Source organism: Euprymna scolopes, chromosome 7 (assembly GCF_053919585.1).
Source record: "Euprymna scolopes isolate OS-2025 chromosome 7, ASM5391958v1, whole genome shotgun sequence".
Classification (NCBI taxonomy): Eukaryota; Metazoa; Mollusca; class Cephalopoda; order Sepiida; family Sepiolidae; genus Euprymna; species Euprymna scolopes.
Genome location: NC_136488.1, coordinates 118,922,752 through 118,942,550, shown reverse-complemented (window position 1 = coordinate 118,942,550; position 19,799 = coordinate 118,922,752). Strand labels below are relative to the sequence as shown.

At 34.9% G+C, this 19,799-nt stretch overlaps 1 protein-coding gene across 1 annotated transcript in view; it reads right to left on the bottom strand.

The window, feature by feature from the left end:
* Nucleotides 1-19,799, bottom strand: part of LOC145279912 (4-aminobutyrate aminotransferase, mitochondrial-like) — a 161,401-nt gene that overhangs the window by 12,028 nt on the left and 129,574 nt on the right. The window contains exons 10-11 of the mRNA XM_080131469.1: nt 16,282-16,449; nt 14,508-14,654 (exon numbers count right to left, since the gene is read on the bottom strand). Of these exons, the coding sequence (XP_079987595.1) occupies nt 14,508-14,654; nt 16,282-16,449 (315 nt within the window). The remainder of the gene's footprint in view (nt 1-14,507; nt 14,655-16,281; nt 16,450-19,799) is intronic.

The window sequence follows — 19,799 nt, the reverse complement described above, 5'->3', positions numbered from 1 at the left end:
AAGTTGAAAATCTGTATAAGGAGGAAATGTAGGTCGGGTGGTGTTGGGGTTCCCAGGTGGGTTGATGTGTCCAAGCTGGATGATCCAAGTGTACGTGAAAAGCTTTGATCCATAGTTAATTCTACTGATTTTGATGGATTATGGGCGCATTTTAAAAATACACTCTATGAAATAAGTGTAGATGTTCTTGACTTCCGCAAATTGCCTGAACTTCAATGGATGCCTATTAGAACCCATCTCAGTTGACAATGGTGTGAAGCAGGGTGATATCTCAGCACTTTTTTCTATTTATTTTGCAACTATGCTTTCCTATTCCTTTAAGGACTGTTTTCTGGGTGTTTGTTTGCGTTTCAGAACCACAGGTAAGGTCTTTGATCTTCGTCGTCTTCATGCTTCTACAAGGACCTTTCAGCACCTGGTTTGTGAATTGCTTTATGCGGATGACGCCGATCTCATAGCCCATAGTGAGATGGATATGCAGGGTATCATGGATCTGTTTGCGGAGGTCTGTGCATCTTTTGGGCTTACTATTAGTCTTAAGAAAACTAAGGTCATGTTCACACCTCCACCCGGTGGTTTGTATGTGGAACCAAATATTTTTGTCAACAGCCAGAGACTTGCCGTGGTTGACACATTTGTATATTTAGGTAGTACTCTTGCCAGAGACGGAACACTGGATGCTGAGGTCAACTATAGGATACAGCGTGTCACTAAGGCTTTTGGTGGCTTAGAGCAGCGAGTTTGGTCTGTCAGGGGTATAACTCTTCATACAAAGATCAGTGTCTATCAAGCTTGTATTTTACCATCCTTGCTTTACGCTTCTGAGGCCTGGACAACTTATGGTAGACACATAAAAGTCATGGAGAGAGTGCACCAGAAATTCCTAAGACACATTCTGGGCATCAGGTGGAGCTTTTTTATACCTGATATGGATGTTCTCATGTGAGCTGACGTACTTTGTATCAAGAAGTTGATTATACGCAACCGGATGAGGTGGGCTGGACATCTGAGAAGGATGGACGACAAGAGATTGCCAAAGCGCCTGTTCTATGGTGAAATTACACAAGGAGAGCGTCCACAACATAAACCTAGGAAACGCTTTAGGGATAACATCAAAGATAACCTTAAAGCTCTTGGTATTGATGTGTTCAGTTGGGAAAGGGCTTCCAATGATCGGAAAAAGTGGCGCTCCTTGGTCTATCATAACTGTGATAGTTCTGAGAAGAAAAAATATGAGCATGCAAAAGTGAAGCATGATATCCGGAAGAAAAATCTGTCAGATATATCAGGTCTGTCGGAGGATTTCATGCAGAACCACATCTGTGATTTATGCGGTAAAATGACTTTATCCGGAGCTGGCCTAGCTAGCCACAAGCAATCACATGGAGATCAATCTTTCTTTGATGAGGGAAACACTGTGGGGCACAGATGTTCTGTTTGCTTTGTGGTCTGTAAATCGAGTGGAGGCCTGAAGCATCATATGAACGTCCACAGTAGAGCAGCTCCAGTTGGCATCCTTCAATCTCAGCTTAAGTGTGACCTTTGCAATAGACTGTGTAAGAGCAGGGCTGGTCTTAATAGCTACCTTCGTTCCCACAGTAGATAGAAATTGATGCATCTTGATCACATCTCCACATGTATATATGTATGTGCATATATATATATATATATATATATATATATATATATATATATATATATACAGTCCTGGTCAAAATCATAAGACCACTTAAGAAAGTAAGTGTTTACGCATATTATCGAATTTTTAATCAAACAAATGGTTGAAACCATTGCCAAAAGGGAAAATATGATGAGAAAAAATGAAATCTGCTTCATTTGAAACCTTAACCCTGATCTAATAATTATTTTAAAAAAAACAAACATTTTCACCTGGTCAAAATGATAAGACCACTGATAATTTATCTAACAAAAGGCAATTATAAATTACTAAAAAGGGTCTCAGTATTTAGTATAGCCTCCATTATTACGAATTACTTCAAAAATTCTCTTCGGTCTGCTTGCAACTAAGTTTTTTATCAGTTGCAAAGGAATTTTATTCCATGTACTGAAAACTGAATCAGAAAGTTTCTTTATCGAATCATACTGGGTTCCATCCTTGAACACTTCTTTTGCCATCTATCCCCAAAGATTTTCAATGGGATTGAGGTCTGGAGAACATGCTGGATGATTTAACAATTCTATATTATTTGAAGGAAAGTATTCTCGTGCTTGTCGAGAAGTGTGTATCGCAGCGTTGTCTTGCTGGAAAATCCAATTTCTTCCACACAGACGTGGACCTTCAGTCCTGATAGAAGTATTTTCAAGCATTGAAATGTACTTCAATGATGTTTGCCGGCCTTTCAATACTTGCAACTTTAGAGTCCCAGCTGACGAGAAAGCACCCTAGATCATTAAAGACCCTCCTCCACTATGCCGAGTTGAGGCAAATTTTTATCATGCCAATAATGTTGAAATCCATCTGGACCATCTAGATTAAACTTTTTCTCATTGGAGAAAATTACATTTTCCCACTTCTCTTCATCCCAAGTCTGGTATTTGGCGGCATATTTAAGTCGGTTAGTTTTGTGCTGTTCAAGAAGACATGGTTTCTGCAGTCACTTTAAATGATTGAAACCCTTCATTTTCAGATGCCTTCTGATGGTTTTAGGACTACATTCTGCTGCTGTTTGGCTTTTCAATCGACTTGAGCTCATACTAGAGTTTTTTTTTTTAAACTTCTTCTGATACGGCAATCCAGTGATGGGGGAGTATTTTCCTTGGTCAGCCTGAACTCTTTTTGTGCCCATATTGATCTGGATTTCTTTAAAAATTTGTGATTACGATTCACTTCGTTTGCAATGGATCTATGAGAGAGTCCACCCCTTTAATAGGGGTGGACTCTCTCAAAGATCCTTCCTCTCTCAAGCTCAAACCATTGTTTCCCTTTTGCCATTTATAATTTAGTAAGATGTTTTTTATCCACTAACAAGTTGCTTTTAGTAACATAGAAAGCTTTTCGTATTCATTTTTTCAAAACAAGCCGATTTTATTAAAGTGGTCTTATCATTTTGACCAGGTAAAAATGTTTGTTTTTTAAAAAATAATTATTAGATCAGGGTTAAGGTTTCGAATGAAGCAGATTTCATTTTTTTTTCCATCATATTTTCCCTTTTGGCAATGGTTTCAACCATTTGTTTGATAAAAATTCGATAATATGCGTAAACACTTACTTTCTTAGGTGGTCTTATGATTTTGACCAGGACTGTGTATAATTAAAAATAAATAAATAAATAAAAAAATTCAAATAAAATTAAAAAAATAATAATAAATAAATAAAAAATAAAAAATAATATTTCAAAAGTACGTGAAAATGAATGAATAATCAACAATAAAGCAAGGGAAAGATGGTCTTTCACAAAGTAAGTTGCATAAACATTAGCGTAACTTTATGGGCGCTGTTTTACAACTGTCCACTGTGCAGGGGGAGACAACTCTCTTTTACTAAGAGATTCGTTCATTTTTTCATCTCATAATTTCGGGCGCTTCTTGACAATACAAATGTAGCCTGTACGCGACTATTAAGAGAAAACTAACGAATCAACGATATTTTCATTAAATTAAAACATTTAAAAAAGAAGCTGCGGCAATTTTTTTTTATTAAAAAGTAAATGTTACGGTAAGGGTTTTAAAAGAGAATGAAACTCTTTAATAAAACAAGGATGAAACTTTTAAAGCTGCTGCGTTTACAATTCCTCTACTATCGTCGCATTTTCATTTTTTGTAATGTTAAACTTTGATGTTGGTGTTATTAATATTATAACTTTGTTACAGTTAAAAAAAAAATAATAATCGCCGCAGCTTAAAAAATGTTATCCTTGTTTTATTAAAGAGTTTCATTCTTTGTAATTTTAAGGTTAAAGACTAATTTAAAAAGAAAAAAAAAAACTTACCATAAATTTACTTTCTAATTAAAAAAAAGTTGTAGCTTTTTTAAAAATGTTTTCATCTAATGAATATATCGTAGGTTTTCCCTCGATAGTCGCGTACAGACTACATTTTTTATTAATTATGTTATCAACTGTGTTACATTAAAAAACAAAACAAAACAAAAAAACGCCGCAGCTTTCTTTTTTTAATGTTTTGATTTAATAAAAAAATTATCTCGCTGCATTGAGCGTCCTAAATCATGAGGTGAAAAAAAATGAACGAATCTTTTACTAAAAGAGAGTTCTGCACAGTGAACGGTTGTAAAACAGCGCCCCTTTTATGATTGTAATACTTTGTTTAGTAATACTTTGGTAATCCGGAGGCCATTTTTATTTTCGCTGTAGATCAGAATCAAAGTATAGTATATTTTCAGAGCTGTGACTGTTTATTTAACTCTTTATGCCAATAAAGTTTTCTCCCTTGAACGATTTGTGCTTAGAGAGTTATTTCCCCTAGACTCTCCATACCTATCAGTGAAGTATAAGCGATTAAAATTTCACACAACGTCAATCACGAACATAATGAGTCATGACCGACGTAAATATAGATTCAGGCCCGTTCACTGAAAAAATGACGTCATGCCGTAGAGATTCAACGTCTCTACAAACTGCGCCACGGGCCCCGTGGCGCAGTTTGTAGTAACGTTGAATCTCTATACGGTTCCAGATGAACATTGTCTGAAGATAGCGGTTTCAATCCCACCCAAAACGTGCCAGTGGTTTACTTGGCCAAAAATGTGGTGAGACGACAACAACTACGGATGGCAGTGATGGCTGAGAATGCAGTTAGGAGATTCGAAGTTCCTATCCGTCGCGGTTACCACCTGACGAAGGCCAGAGGAATAGTTGACCGAAACGTTGTGAATAAACAAACCAATAAAAGACGAAAAACAACAACTAATAAAGATGAGAATAATAGTCCGAAATAAAAATAAATTAGGCTCCTATATGGTTGACTATTTTAAAAAAACTGATTACCTTCGGGACAAGATCAAAGTGTAGTATCTGTTCTTCAGATGCTGCACTTCTATTTCTTGTTCTCTTTCGGTGGAGGAGAAATCCTTCACAACTGAGACAATTTTTATTTTTGTACCTTTTCTCCACGTTAAAAAACGACCCTGGTGTCTAACTCTGTCCCGTGGGGAGGCATAGTAAATAGGTACATATAATGATAGAAGATGTATCGAGGATCAGAAATGGATATGTTTGATCGGGCAGAACGGTAGTTCATAAAAATTGTGGGGTCTGCGTTCGTGCCTGGCCCCCAAAGTATGGAAATAAAAAACGAAAGAAAAAAAAAACGTTTACAATGGTTTTTAATATAGATGTACATAAGAATACTTTGATAAGTATTTTTTAACTTAAATAGGGATGGTATAATAAAATTGTGGGGTTTGCGTTCGTGCCTGGCCTCCATAGAATGGAAATAGGCACAAACTTTAATAAAGACTTTTCATATCTATCTGCGTAAGTATATTTTGATAATTATGTTTCAGTTTGAAGAAATATGGTATAATAAAATTATAGGGTGTTCGTTCACGCCTGAGTGCATAGAATGGAAATATGTCACAAAGTTTAACAAGGTTTTTTAAACAAAATATTGTGATAAGTGTTTCAGTGTGAACAGGTATGGTATAATAAATTATGGGGGTTTATCTATTTTATTTTTTACTTTCATTATATTTTGCTTTGGTTTTACAACCCTTCCTTTTCATAACCTATCATACTTTCATAAATCAGAGTCCATTTTCTGTAGGCTGTTTTTGAACCCAGTCAACGACGGGTACTTTTGCTAGTATATATATAAATATACATATATATATATATATGCATACATACATACATATATATATATATATATATATATATATATATATATATATATATATATATATATATATACATACATATATATACATACATATATGTGTATATATATACATACATACATATGTATAGACTAAACGAGACATATTATTTCTAAGCGAAACTGGCATTGGACAGACTATTTCCCTAAATGAATTCGTAATTAAAGGATACTCTAATTTACCTTCCAAATATGAACCCCAAGATCGCCATGGGAATAGAATATGTGCCTATATAAAACATGGCTTTCCATGTGGTAGGGACATCTCCAGAAAAAATTCTAACTTACCCTATATGGGCTTCTGTGTTGCACTTGCTCAAACTACTGCATTTATATTTGCTCTCTATCGCCCCCACAACAGTGGAGTTACTATCTTTAAAAGCATATCTGAGAAAATTGACCACGTCCTATCTGCTTATCCTTCAGCTAATATTCATGTCTGTGGAGACTTTAATGTTCACAATGTGGAATGGTTAACTCACTCAAGACCGATGATGAGGGGAGGTTCTGTCATGATTTCTCCATTGCTTATGACCTTACTCAGATTGTTCAGGAACCCACCCGTATGCCCGATACTGACGCCCAGTATGCAAGTCTCCTAGACCTTTTTCTTACAACTTGCCCCGAACTGTGTTCTGTCTCCACTTGGATCTTCCAACCACTCTGTTGTATCAGTTAAGATACAAATGAAATGTAATAAGTCCTCAGATGTACCTCTCCATCGTACAGTATAGCGATACTCTATGGTTCACTGGGATAGCTTCCGTACATTTATATCAGATCTAACCCTGCGTTCCATGTTTAAAAAGGATGTGTCCTCTATAGTGTCAGACCTGACGGAATAGTTAATTGTGGAAATAGACCGTTTCATACCCTCGAAAAAAATTCCAGCAAAAACCTAATAGCCAACTGTGTTTTTTTCCAGAATGTGCTGCTGCCATTGCACACAGAAATCACTTTTCCCATTGCTTCCGACGTAATAGATGAACTGAGACTAAAGCTGCTTTCAGGACTGCCAGTAATAACTGTAAAAAAGTAATAAAGAATGCAAGAGATTTGCATGCTCAGTCCATCAAGTCCAGTGGTAGCTGAGTAGTGGCTTGGTTCCCACCAATCTTGGCAAATAGCAAACAGAATCCTGAACAGAAGCGTGTTGACTACCCCAACTATCATCAATGGACCTGAGGTAATCTCGTCAACATCAGACAAAGCCAAACTCTTTGCCAAGAACTTTGCAGCTAACTCTACCCTTTGTGACCAATATTTCCTCCTGTATCAGAAAGCACGTTATGTGATATACAAATATCTGTATGTGATGTTGCCAAGCTAATCAAAAACTTGATTCCAGTAAAGCAACAGGCCTTGACGGTATTCCAATTATAGTACTCAAAAGACTTAAACCAGAACTAGCACCCATCCTTACAGAACTGTTTAAATGTTGTCTTAAGGAGAATTGCTTCCCATCACGCTGGAAAATCTCATCAGTATGCCCTGTATTTAAAAATTCAGGTGATCGCTCATCTCCCTCTCAGTACAGGCCAATAAGTCTCCTGTGCATCATCAGTAAGTTGCTGGAATCTGTGTTAAATAGAGAAGTAATCAACCATCTCAGCAAAAATAACCTTCTTAGTGACACACAATATGGTGTCCATTCTGCTAGATCTACAGCAGATGTGCTTACAGTTATATCTCATAGGATTAGCAAATCTCTCAATGGAGGCAACCTTTCAAGAGCAATTACTCTTGACATATCAAAGGCCTTTGATAGAGTATGGCATCAAGGTTTACATCACAAGATCTCCAGCTACGGTATAGCTGGAAATGTCTTCTCAATTATTAAATCATTTCTCTCTGATAGGTTCATAAGTGTAGTGGTTGATGGACAGAAATCAGAAGTTCTCAGTCTTAATGCTGGAGTCCCTCAGGGGTCCATCCTGGGCCCAACTCTCTTCCTGATCTACATTAATGATCTTCCAAATCACATCCTTACACCATTCGTAAACATTTATGCTAATGACACTACTATCTATGATAACACATCTAAGACAGTAAACGACCAAGTTCTCTCTGATTCTCTTTCCTCTGATCTTGAACAAGTGGGACAATGGGGAAAGAGGTGGCTGGTGACTTTTAATGCATCTAAAACCAAGCTTTTATCTTTACATCATCAACGCTCTGATCCCCATCTGGCATCGATTGAAATGAATGGGTCTTGCCTTTTTGACAAGATTCTAGGCTTGACCTTTACTCCTAATCTTAAATGGAACACATACATTAAATCCGTTGCCAAGGCCACTGGAAAAATGGTGGGATCCTTCTATCGATCCAGTAGATATCTCACCGCTGATGTAATTCTCTATCTATATAAGAGCCAGGTACATCCAAGGATGGAGTACTGTTGCCACATTTGAGTAGGAGCTGCTAGAAATGATTTGTCCTGCCTTGATAGAGTTCAAAATAGACTTTGTAGCCTCGTAGGAGATGTCCTTTTCTTTTCCCTGCAACCTTTTTCTCACAGAAGAGATGTTGCGAGTTTGTCTCTGATGTATCGTTATTTATTCTGTACAACTTGTTCTCTTTACCGATCCAAGTTATTATTACCAGGATCATTGCTAGCACACTCAAAATACTTCGCTGGACTGTCACAAATAACAGGGACATGCTCAGGGTTTTGATGTGCTTTCAAGTGAGGGACACTTCATATCACCTCACATCTTCAAAGTCAGCTTGAAACCCAAAGTGTAACTGGATGTGCTGAAGAGTGTGTTTTTCTTGTTTTTTTTACATGGGGGTTGCCACTTATCAAGGCCCAAAGGCCACTCAGGGATAAAGGTTATTGCGTGTACAGTAAGCAATGAGATAGTAATCATTAGTATTAGGGGTTTTGGTAGAGTGTCTTACTTAAGGGGGCGGTTTGTCAGGAGTTTGTTTATGTTGGACTTGAAGACGTCCAAGTTGTAGTCAGGTGGGAAACAGGCAAGCGGCAGAGAGTTCCACTGGCATGCAGTTCTAAAAAAGAAGCTCTGCTCATGGAATCTGTGTTTGGATTTAGGCACAGTGGCAGCAGGACTGTCCAAAGAGATCCAGGCTTGGCTTCAGAAGGAGTGATATGACTTTGTATCCTTATCTCACTTGCCTTCCCCGACCTGAATCCGCTGGATTACTTTGTTTGGTCATACGTCAAGAACATCACCAACATGACCTCCCACAACACTAAAGCCAGCCTGATCGCCACCATCTACCAAGTATTCACCGAGCTCCCACCAGCGTTTGTGGAAAAGGCATGCTCCCAGTTCCGAACCCGTATTGAGACGGGGATTGAGGCTGAAAGCGGCTACATTGAATAGATGTCAGCTCTACTACATAATCAAGTTACCTGAATTGATTTTTTCAGTAAAAGTTTTAAAATAAAGATTCAGTGTTGTTTTCGTTGGAGTGACACTTTTATCGTTCCACTCTGTAATACACACACACACACACACACACACACACACACACACACACACACACACACACACACACACACACACATATATATATATATATATATATATACTCTTCAGAATAGTTTTTATTTTACAATCAGTTGTTATGGAAACGTGAGATTGTAAGGTTTACAATATATTACTGGCAGTAATATTCTATATGTTATCCCATCTAAACAAGAATTACTCGATATGCAAGATAGAGCAAATAAATTAAATTGTTATTCAATGAATTTCAAAAAACTCTCATTGAAATGAAATGAAGTGGTTGAGTTTCATATCAAAGAATTTTTATTATTCTAAGCAAGACAAAGAATGCTTTAGAAAATTAATCTCCTTAACCTATAGGGTTTCGATGTCTACCATCTCATCAGAGGAGAGAAAATATTAGCAAATACTAATGAAGGTATGCACCCTATTTGCTAAAGTCAGTGATACATGGAAAGTCAAAGTCAAAATCTCTGATGAGATGGTAGACATCGAAACCCTATAGGTTAAGGAGATTAATTTTCTAAAGCATTCTTTGTCTTGCTTAGAATAATAAAAATTCTTTGATATGAAACTCAATCACTTCATTTCATTTCAATGAGAGTTTTTTGAAATTCATTGAATTACAATTTAATATATATATATATATATATATACACACACACATATATATATATATATATATATATATATATATATATATATATATATATATATATATATATATATATATATGTATAAGGAATGAAAAAATGTACCAGCGGTGGTTGACGTTATGTTTAAAGAAAAAATAGAAAAAACCGAATGAAATTATTAAAAAATCAACGTTTCGTCCTTGTCTCAGAGGACATCTTCAGGATAATTGAAATAAAAATGTGATAAAAGAAAAAGTCATAGATCGTGCGAAAAAAGACAGTTTTTTAAAATCCAACCCATGTCGGGAAAGGACGAATATGTGTGCGTATGGGAAGGTTGTTTGATGTCTATATATACAATTTTAAAATGCATTTAAAATAAATATGTACATTTTTTTTTTTTCTTTTTTTTTCTCTTCTGCGAAACTACTCATTTTCCTGAAACATTCAAAGAAAAACGGCTATTGCCATTGTGCAGAACACGATCACTCATTTAATTTAGATCAAGCGAAAATTATTAAATACGTGATAGATAGAGCTAAAAGAAGACTTTTAGAATCAGCACTAATTTTGAATACTAATACTATTACGCAAAGAAAAGGCTTCTACCATTTAACCCCTAGCATAGGGAAAATAATAATCAAAGAGCAAGGTATCAGGGTGGATCCTGGCTAGCCGTTTTTCTTTGAATGTTTCAGGAAAATGAGTAGTTTCGCAGAAGAGAAAAAAAAGAAAAAAAAAAAAAAAAAAAAATGTACATATTTATTTTAAATGCATTTTAAAATTGTATATATAGACATCAAACAACCTTCCCATACGCACACATATTCGTCCTTTCCCGACATGGGTTGGATTTTAAAAAACTGTCTTTTTTCGCACGATCTATGACTTTTTCTTTTATCACATTTTTATTTCAATTATCCTGAAGATGTCCTCTGAGACAAGGACGAAACGTTGATTTTTTAATAATTTCATTCGGTTTTTTCTATTTTTTCTTTAAACATAACGTCAACCACCGCTGGTACATTTTTTCATTCCTTATACATTCTGTCGAAATGGAAAACCGATCGTTTCTGCGAACATATAAGAGCATCTTAATCGCAGCAAATTCTCACAACAACAGGAGAATTTTTCTGGAAAAATGTATTGAAGAAAAAGTCATACCTGCATGCATACCTAAATCTTTTAAAACATCAGACCATATTTTCCCGGATTACATTGAGAAATATCTTTTGTCATCTATAATATATTTAAAGCACCAAAGCTCTCATCTTTTTCGGAAAGCCAGGATATTAATTGCTGATTATCAACAAAATTACAAGAAAACACCCAGATCAATTAAGAACATTTACAGATCTATCAAAAAATTTAACACACGCCATAACTTTAAATTGAATAACAAACTTGCGAAATTGATAAAAAACAGCAAATGGAAAACTTTGGGACGTCCAGACCTTATTCTAAACCTTACTTCTAAACCACTCTCGGACATTGAAACTGAAGCTCTCAGTTTCGGTCTTAAATTCGCTACCGGCAAGCATTCGAAAATCACTACTAACACAACCCTAAAAAATTATAGACAAGAGGACTCTGATTTTACTAAAGGCTTCATACAAGGGATAATAGCTTTAACAACTACCCAACCTCAAGAATTAGCACTACCAAAAAGATACATTGATGCCTTAAAACTTTTAACAAAAAATAAAGACATTATTATTTCACAAGCCGATAAAGGAGGGGGTATAGTTATAATAGATAAAGACCTATATCTAAAGAAAATGCACACACTATTGGCAGACGGAGATATATACACTCCGATAGATTTAAAATCAATAGAAAAAGATTTCGATACTTTTAATAAATCCGTAAAGAAACTTATCGGAAATGATAAAAAATGGATAAATAACATAGAATACCACCCCACTATTCCTATATTATACGGCCTCCCAAAAATACATAAAGAGAACGTCCCTATGAGACCTATAATATCAAACATTGGAAGCGTCACCCATAAATTAGCACGAGCTATTGCCCAAATTTTAACTCCACTAATGGGCACCATCAGCACTTCACATATCAAAAACTCTGGTGACCTCCTAAATAGAATAAAAAATATGGACATGCAAAATAAAACCATGCATAGTTTAGACATAATTTCCCTGTACACCAATATTCCAATCAAAAAATGCCTTAATCTACTCCACAAGCACTTAATCAAAATTAAAGCCGACCTACCTTTTTCCTCAGATACACTAATACAAATTATAAAACTCATCACTGATAGAACCTACTTTCAATTTAATAATTCTTACTATAGACAGAAATTTGGACTCCCTATGGGTAACCCCCTTAGTGGTGTACTAGCCTGCTTATTCTTAGAATTCTTAGAAACCAACTCTTTTAAACACAGACTTCCTAAAAACTCCACATATTTTAGATATATAGATGACATTCTTATTTTTCTCCCTAAAAACACACAAATAGAACAAATTAGAAATAAATTAAATTCAGTGGAACCATCTATAAATTTTACACATGAATCCGAACAAGACCACTCCCTAGCTTTTCTAGACATATTCCTCATCAGATCAGAAACTGATCTGAGTTTCAAAGTACATAGAAAGACCACACACAAAAACGACTATATTCATTACTACTCACACCACAATGATAAAATAAAGACGGGCATGATTATAGGTTTTTTCTTACGTGCCTTTAGAATATGCAGTCCCCAATATCTTAATGATGAATTTCAATATATTACGAATGTTTTAAGAAAACTACAATATCCATCCTATTTCATTTCTTACGCAAAGAAAAAAGCTACGAAAATACACTATAACATAAACACACAGAAAAATAAAACAGATACCTCACTATTAAACAGACATCTTTTCATTCCCACCCACACCAAAAACACAAAAATCTACGACACTCTTAATAGACTTGGTTTTCACCTGATACAAACAACTTCCTCAACCATAAAACAGACATTAAAAACTACCAAGCACTCTCCCAAAACCCTCACATCCGATGCCGGTATATATTCCATCCCATGTAACAACTGTCAACAAGCGTACATAGGTGAAACACAACGAAAATTGAAATTAAGACTTAACGAGCACAGAAGAGATATGAGGAATGGTAACGCCCTAAATGCACTTTTTTGCCATTGTGCAGAACACGATCACTCATTTAATTTAGATCAAGCGAAAATTATTAAATACGTGATAGATAGAGCTAAAAGAAGACTTTTAGAATCAGCACTAATTTTGAATACTAATACTATTACGCAAAGAAAAGGCTTCTACCATTTAACCCCTAGCATAGGGAAAATAATAATCAAAGAGCAAGGTATCAGGGTGGATCCTGGCTAGCCGTTTTTCTTTGAATGTTTCAGGAAAATGAGTAGTTTCGCAGAAGAGAAAAAAAAGAAAAAAAAAAAAAAAAAAAAATGTACATATTTATTTTAAATGCATTTTAAAATTGTATATATAGACATCAAACAACCTTCCCATACGCACACATATTCGTCCTTTCCCGACATGGGTTGGATTTTAAAAAACTGTCTTTTTTCGCACGATCTATGACTTTTTCTTTTATCACATTTTTATTTCAATTATCCTGAAGATATCCTCTGAGACAAGGACGAAACGTTGATTTTTTAATAATTTCATTCGGTTTTTTCTATTTTTTCTTTAAACATATATATATATATATCAACCTTTCTTATATATTGCTAGGTTCCAAGAATATATTTAAAAAAAAAACTGATTTTTTGTTTTTGTGTGTTAGATTTTTTTTCTGTCGTTCCTCTGATTTTTTTTTTTTTGTTTTTTGGATTTAATTTTGCCAGTGATTATTGGAAAACTTTAAATGTCTATCAATCGCATCATCCAAATATGATCAACTTCAAATTGTTGCAGTTCTGTCAAACTTTTTTCAATAAAATGAAGCCAGTATCAAGTACATTTGGGACATGCGAAAAATTATATAAACAAAATTAACACAGTAAAATAAAACTATGCATTTAAAAAGAAATCAAGAGAAACATTAATAAAAAGAAATACTTCAAGTTTTTCATTAATCTTTTAAAAATCTCACTAATTAACTCGTTGTCTTAAGATTTGACTTTATTTTTACAATATGCAAATATAAAGACAATGTCCTTCTCTAAAAGTATTATTGAAACCAATATTAAAATAAAATAAAAAAAACAACTGTTTTTAATGAAAATTATTTGATGTAAATGTTCAGTGGCACATTCTCTCTCATGTCCACCTGGAAAAAGAAATTGTCAATGAAAACCATATTAACGTATGCTACCATCTATCGGCCAGTGATTGAATGTTGAATTAATAAGTATTTTAAATATTTAATGTTGTTCGTTTTGATCAATTCAATGTAGCATCCAAATAAAAGAATATGGAATACATTTATGAACATGTAACAGAACAGCACAATTCAAACAATACAGTTCACAATATGCTCATAATTGTTGATAAAATATAAGCAAGAGAGAAAAAAAAATTATAATAATAATAACCTGAGCTTCTTCCAGGGATGAAATTAAGTATTTTCCTGTTTCTTCAACTTGCTTCAATAGGTCTTGTTCATAAATAACTTTCGCCACTTCTTCCAACATTATGACTTTCGATGGATCTCCAACCCAAGTGTTGAAAATGCGACCTGGCTGATGAACAGAAAAAGTAAAATAAAAAAATAAATAAAACTATCAAAAATTAAAATCCAATTACAAATTTTTCTATGGAAATTATTCCAGAGAATGCCACTAGAAGATCTAAAAAAAAAACAAAAAAAAACTACTATTGTAGATTTTTTTTTTAGAGGACAGGTGAAGGTAAAAAACTAACCAACGATAATTGTTAGATAGATTCCAACCCAGAAAACACTCATTCTTCCCCCTTTGTCAGAAACATTCGCATGGAATATGAAGATTAACGGACAATTAAAGAAAGTGAGTGTTGCAAGGCTACAAAAAGTAAATCCAACGTCCATTTTTTAGTCTTCTTAAAATGCCGACTTAATCCGTAGTACGCTGACTATCTGTTTTTTTTTTTTGTGGCAGATATTGTGTCGCCATAATCAGTAGCAAAGCCTATAGAAATGTTTCATCTGCTCATTTTATTGGGTTTTTTTTTATTTACTTGTTTTATCTCTATCGAACTCTTGTTAAAAAAAAAAGTTACGGAAAAAGGCTTAATCTTATTTCAACATTAAAAAAAATAATAATTCTTTAAATCGTTTCACTTTTTTCCTCTTTTTCTTTACATAAAAAATCGGTATCTTACCTGAAAGTTCCTAATACAATGTATTATTTATTATAGACTAGCCTATTTCTAGGCCCTCCTCTTGTATCAGGTTGATTTCCATCAATAGAGGGTGGTTTTCGGAATAGAAAGATTTTCTGCTAGGGCTTTCCAATTTCCATTCATCTCATATACCTCCAAGATACGTGCTTTCGCACTTCTCCTGTTATCACGGTTTTCAGTTGACCTAACCATTAGGCTAAAAAATTTTAACAAATCAATATCTTGTCGTAGCACCAAAGATATTTATGAATTCAAATTTTTTTATTTTAAATTTCTTATTTTGAACTGAACTATTCCCATTTTGAAATGAACTATTTCCATTTTGAAATGAACTATTCCAATTTTAAAATGAACTATTCCAATTTTAAAATGAACTATTTCCATTTTGAAATGAACAATTTCCATTTTGAAATGAACTATTCCCATTTTGAAGTGGACTATTCCCATTTTGAAATGAACTATTCCCATTTGAAAATGAACTATTCCCATTTTGAAATGAACTATTCCTATTTTAAAATCAACTATTCTCATTTTGAACTGGAAAAGGTATAGTAGCTTCTTTCCAAGAACTGCAGTCTTGTGAAACTCTCTCTCTCCATCTTGATTGTTTTCCTTCAACCTATAAACTTAGTCTTTTCAAGAATATGGTTAATAAATATCTCCTATCTTCGAGTTAACCATTTTTCATTCTTTTTAAATCTTTACATCAAGTGGCTTCATGCATTGTCTGGAATGATTTCCATAAAAATGATTGTATTTCAGAAAGGATTGTGAATTTCATTAACAATTCCATAGATGATATTTTTGGGGAGGAGGCCAACATTTTGTATATAGATATGTAGGTAAGGACAACAATATCAATATAAAGATTAGAATTCTGCATCTCCATAAAAGAATTCATTCCATCTATGAAATGCAGATATTTTGCATAAATCTATATTAGTAACAAAATCGAAAATGATTTCTTACAAAAAAGAAGGCTCTTACCTCTTGAGGCATGTGATGCTCCCGGAAGTAAAATCCCCCAGTCAACATTTTTTTGCTGAAGCTCACCAGATCTGGGGGTTCGTCCAAATTGAAATGTTCGTGCGCCCACATTTTTCCGGTGCCACCACATCCGGTCTGTATCTCGTCTAACATAAAACTGATATTGTACTGCAGCAAAAGAGAAAGAGATAATCATAGAAATATAAATTATGCAGCTAAATGATTAACAACACGGACTGAAAACCTGGGTGTGCCAAGTTTGAATCCAATTCGTTCCATGTGAACACATTCATCAAACCAAAACTTGGTCTTATGTCTAACTTCCTGACGAGAAGGTAAATAAAATAAATGATACTAAATGTGTCTCTTTTACCTACCAATTCAACGGAAAAAATCTGTTTTTGCTTAATAAACACAATTAAAAATTGGTCTTTTTTTTAACCAGAAAAGCTTTTTTGAGAATAGACGTAAGTATAAATTACTTATCACTAAATTAATAACATTTATCTGAAAGTGTATGATATATTTACCATGAGATGAATGAAGGATAAGTATTTTGATGTGTAGAAAAAGCTGTAGTTTGCTATTGTAGATTTGCAACAAGCTTCTGACAGAATGCTAAGAGATGTTATGTGTTGGGCCTTGTATAAATTAGTATTAAGGGAGTGGTTTGTAGAAATTATTTAATCAATGTGCAAGAATACTCTCGCTAAAATTAACGGCACATTTAGTGACAACTTTAATGTTGAAGTGAGTAAATCAAAGGTTTGTTCTGAGTCCATTGCTTTTTTTGTGTTTTATATACATTGTTTAGTAGATTTTTGTACACATTGTCAAAAGAAAGGCCTTATATTCATGATTTAGCCTATGTAACGATGAAAGGTTTATATTTTTTGTTTTTTGGAATTCTTTGAGATGAGGCTTCATAATTTGTGCATTCATTCTTTTTATTAACTGTTATCCTCATCTTTATAGTTGTTGTTATTTCACCACGTTTCTGCCAACTCATCCTCTGGCCTTCCTCAGGTTATTAACCGCAGCGAGATAGGAATGTAAAGCTTTACAACTGTATCCCAAGTAATTATTGCTTTCCATAATTGTTGTCTCATCACGTTTTGACCAACTAATCCTGTGACCTGCTTGAGCAGGGTTGAAATCGCTATCTTCAGACAATGCTCACCTGAAATCAACGCATCTATCCACTGTGCCACAAGCCGTGAAGGGCGATCAAGGTTAGATTTTATGGTCTTATAAATCCAATTTTGTGTTCTTATCTGGTCTTTCATTGTCGGTTCTGTACGAAATGGTATGTTATATAAGTAGATAGAGGCATTGAAACTCTACAGGGTGGAACAATAAAGTTGTTGCCTTTAAAGAAAAAAACACTACAGCTTTATTTAAAAACTTTTATTGAAAAAAATCAATTCAGGTAACTTGATTATGTAGTAGAGCTGACATCTATTCAATGTAGTCGCCTTCAGACTTAATCATCGCCTCAATATGGGTCCTAAGCAGAGATCATACCTTTTCCACAGGTGCCGGCAGGAGCTTGGCAAATACTTAGCCTATGGTGGCAATTAGGTTGGCTTTGGTGTTGTGGGGGGTCATGCTGGTGATGTTCTCAACGTATGATCAAACACAGTAGTCGAGCAGGTTCAGATCGGAGGAGGAGATGGTCAGTGAGATAAGGATACAAAGTAATAGCATTCCTTCTGAAGCTAAGATCTTTGGATGTAGGCTGGCACCGAGTCCTGTTGCCACACCCAAGATTTGGACAATCCTGCTGCCACACCCAGGGTCTGCTAGTGGCCACCTGATTGTATCAAGGGATCACCACCCTCTTCAGCACATCCAGTTACACTTTGGTGTTGACTTTCCAGCCGACTTTGAAGATTTGAGGTGGCATGATGTGGCCCTCACTTGAAACAACACCAAAACTATAACCGCCATGAAAACTTTGTTGAGCTGTGCCCTCAAGCGTTAAATCATCTGGATTTGCATTTTGAGGGTTCTAAAAATGGTCCTGTTGTCAAAACTTGGATCGGTAAAGGGCACGAGTTGTACAGCGGCGCATCTCCAATCTCGCTCGTCTCATTGTGTCACTTTCGGACATGATACTAGGCGGCTATGGCTCTTGGGAATTGTACACACCTGGCTAACTAGTAGATGGTCTGCAACAAAAAAAAAGAAGAAAAACGGTTTTCATCAAACGGAAATGGAATCATGTCATCTTTTCTAGGGCGACAGTTTTATTGTTCCACCCTGTACTGTTCTAGGTGAGTATTGATAGCAGTTTCGATCTTACCCAAGCAGGCCAGAGGATTAGTTGGTCAAAACGTGGTGAGACAATAACAACTATGGAAGGCAGTAATTACTGGGGATACAGTTAAGAGACTCAGCATTCTTATCCCATCGCAGTTAATCATCTGAAGAAGGCCAAAGGCTGAGTTGGCCAAAATGTGCTGAAATAACAAGAAGTATGAGGATGAGGTTTACAATCTGCAAAAGAATGAATACACAAATGGAAGGTTTACTTATTAAGTTCAAGGTTTGTAGGAAGGATATAGAAATTAAAAGACTAGGAGTGAATAATACTAAGAACAAAATGATCATCTAGTATGAGAAAGCCTCTAGAAAGCATAATGTTTCTTTACTCTATTCATAGCAAGACATTTTTTTGTGGTACCTTTAAGCTTTAGATGCATAAGAAGTGCAGTCAAATTCGAAGTAGGTTATGAGATGATAACCAATTTGTGTGCAAGAAATTTAAGACAATGGAAACGGATGAGAGATCAGATGTGAATGAAGTTACAATCGCAGAACAAAGAGTAATGGTGCTGGTGTGATTGTAAGAGTTATCAGTGCAAGGAAACTTTTGTCATTAGTAACCAGCAGAGCATTAGCACTGTCGACCAACAGTCTATTAAGCATGTGTATGATGTGTAATGATGTCTGAAAATGAAACCTGATCAGTTGCATGAAGTTAATGGTATGTGAAAGACACAATGGATCAGCAATATGAATCTTAAAGACATGCTTAGATCTGATGACCTCAGAAGAAGATCATCTCTGAACAGTATAGGAAGATGCATGCAGAACAGGAGACTTTGGTTTGGTCACATGGAATGAATGTACGACGGTACATTTGTCAGTAGATGTAGAACAGTTGTCATAGAAGGGTCAGTTGGTTGTGGACGGTCAAGGAATACATGGGATAAAGTAATAGGAATGAATTTCAAAAAGAAAAATTAAAGTTTAGAAGTCTATTTCTTAAAACGGTCTAACACATATCAACATGTAAAACAAACGTTGAGCCGGATATGATGATGGCGTACAATTTCCCACCTATTAATCTGCTCCTTATCAGAGTCACCCCATATATAACAGTGGCAACATATCTTTGTTTGAGGTGAATTAAAGTTTAATCACAGCTTAATTAACCTTAATTGCAATGGTTTCTCACCTATGTAATGCTTTGCTCTAAAAACCCTTAAACTATAAGTTTATCTTAAATGATT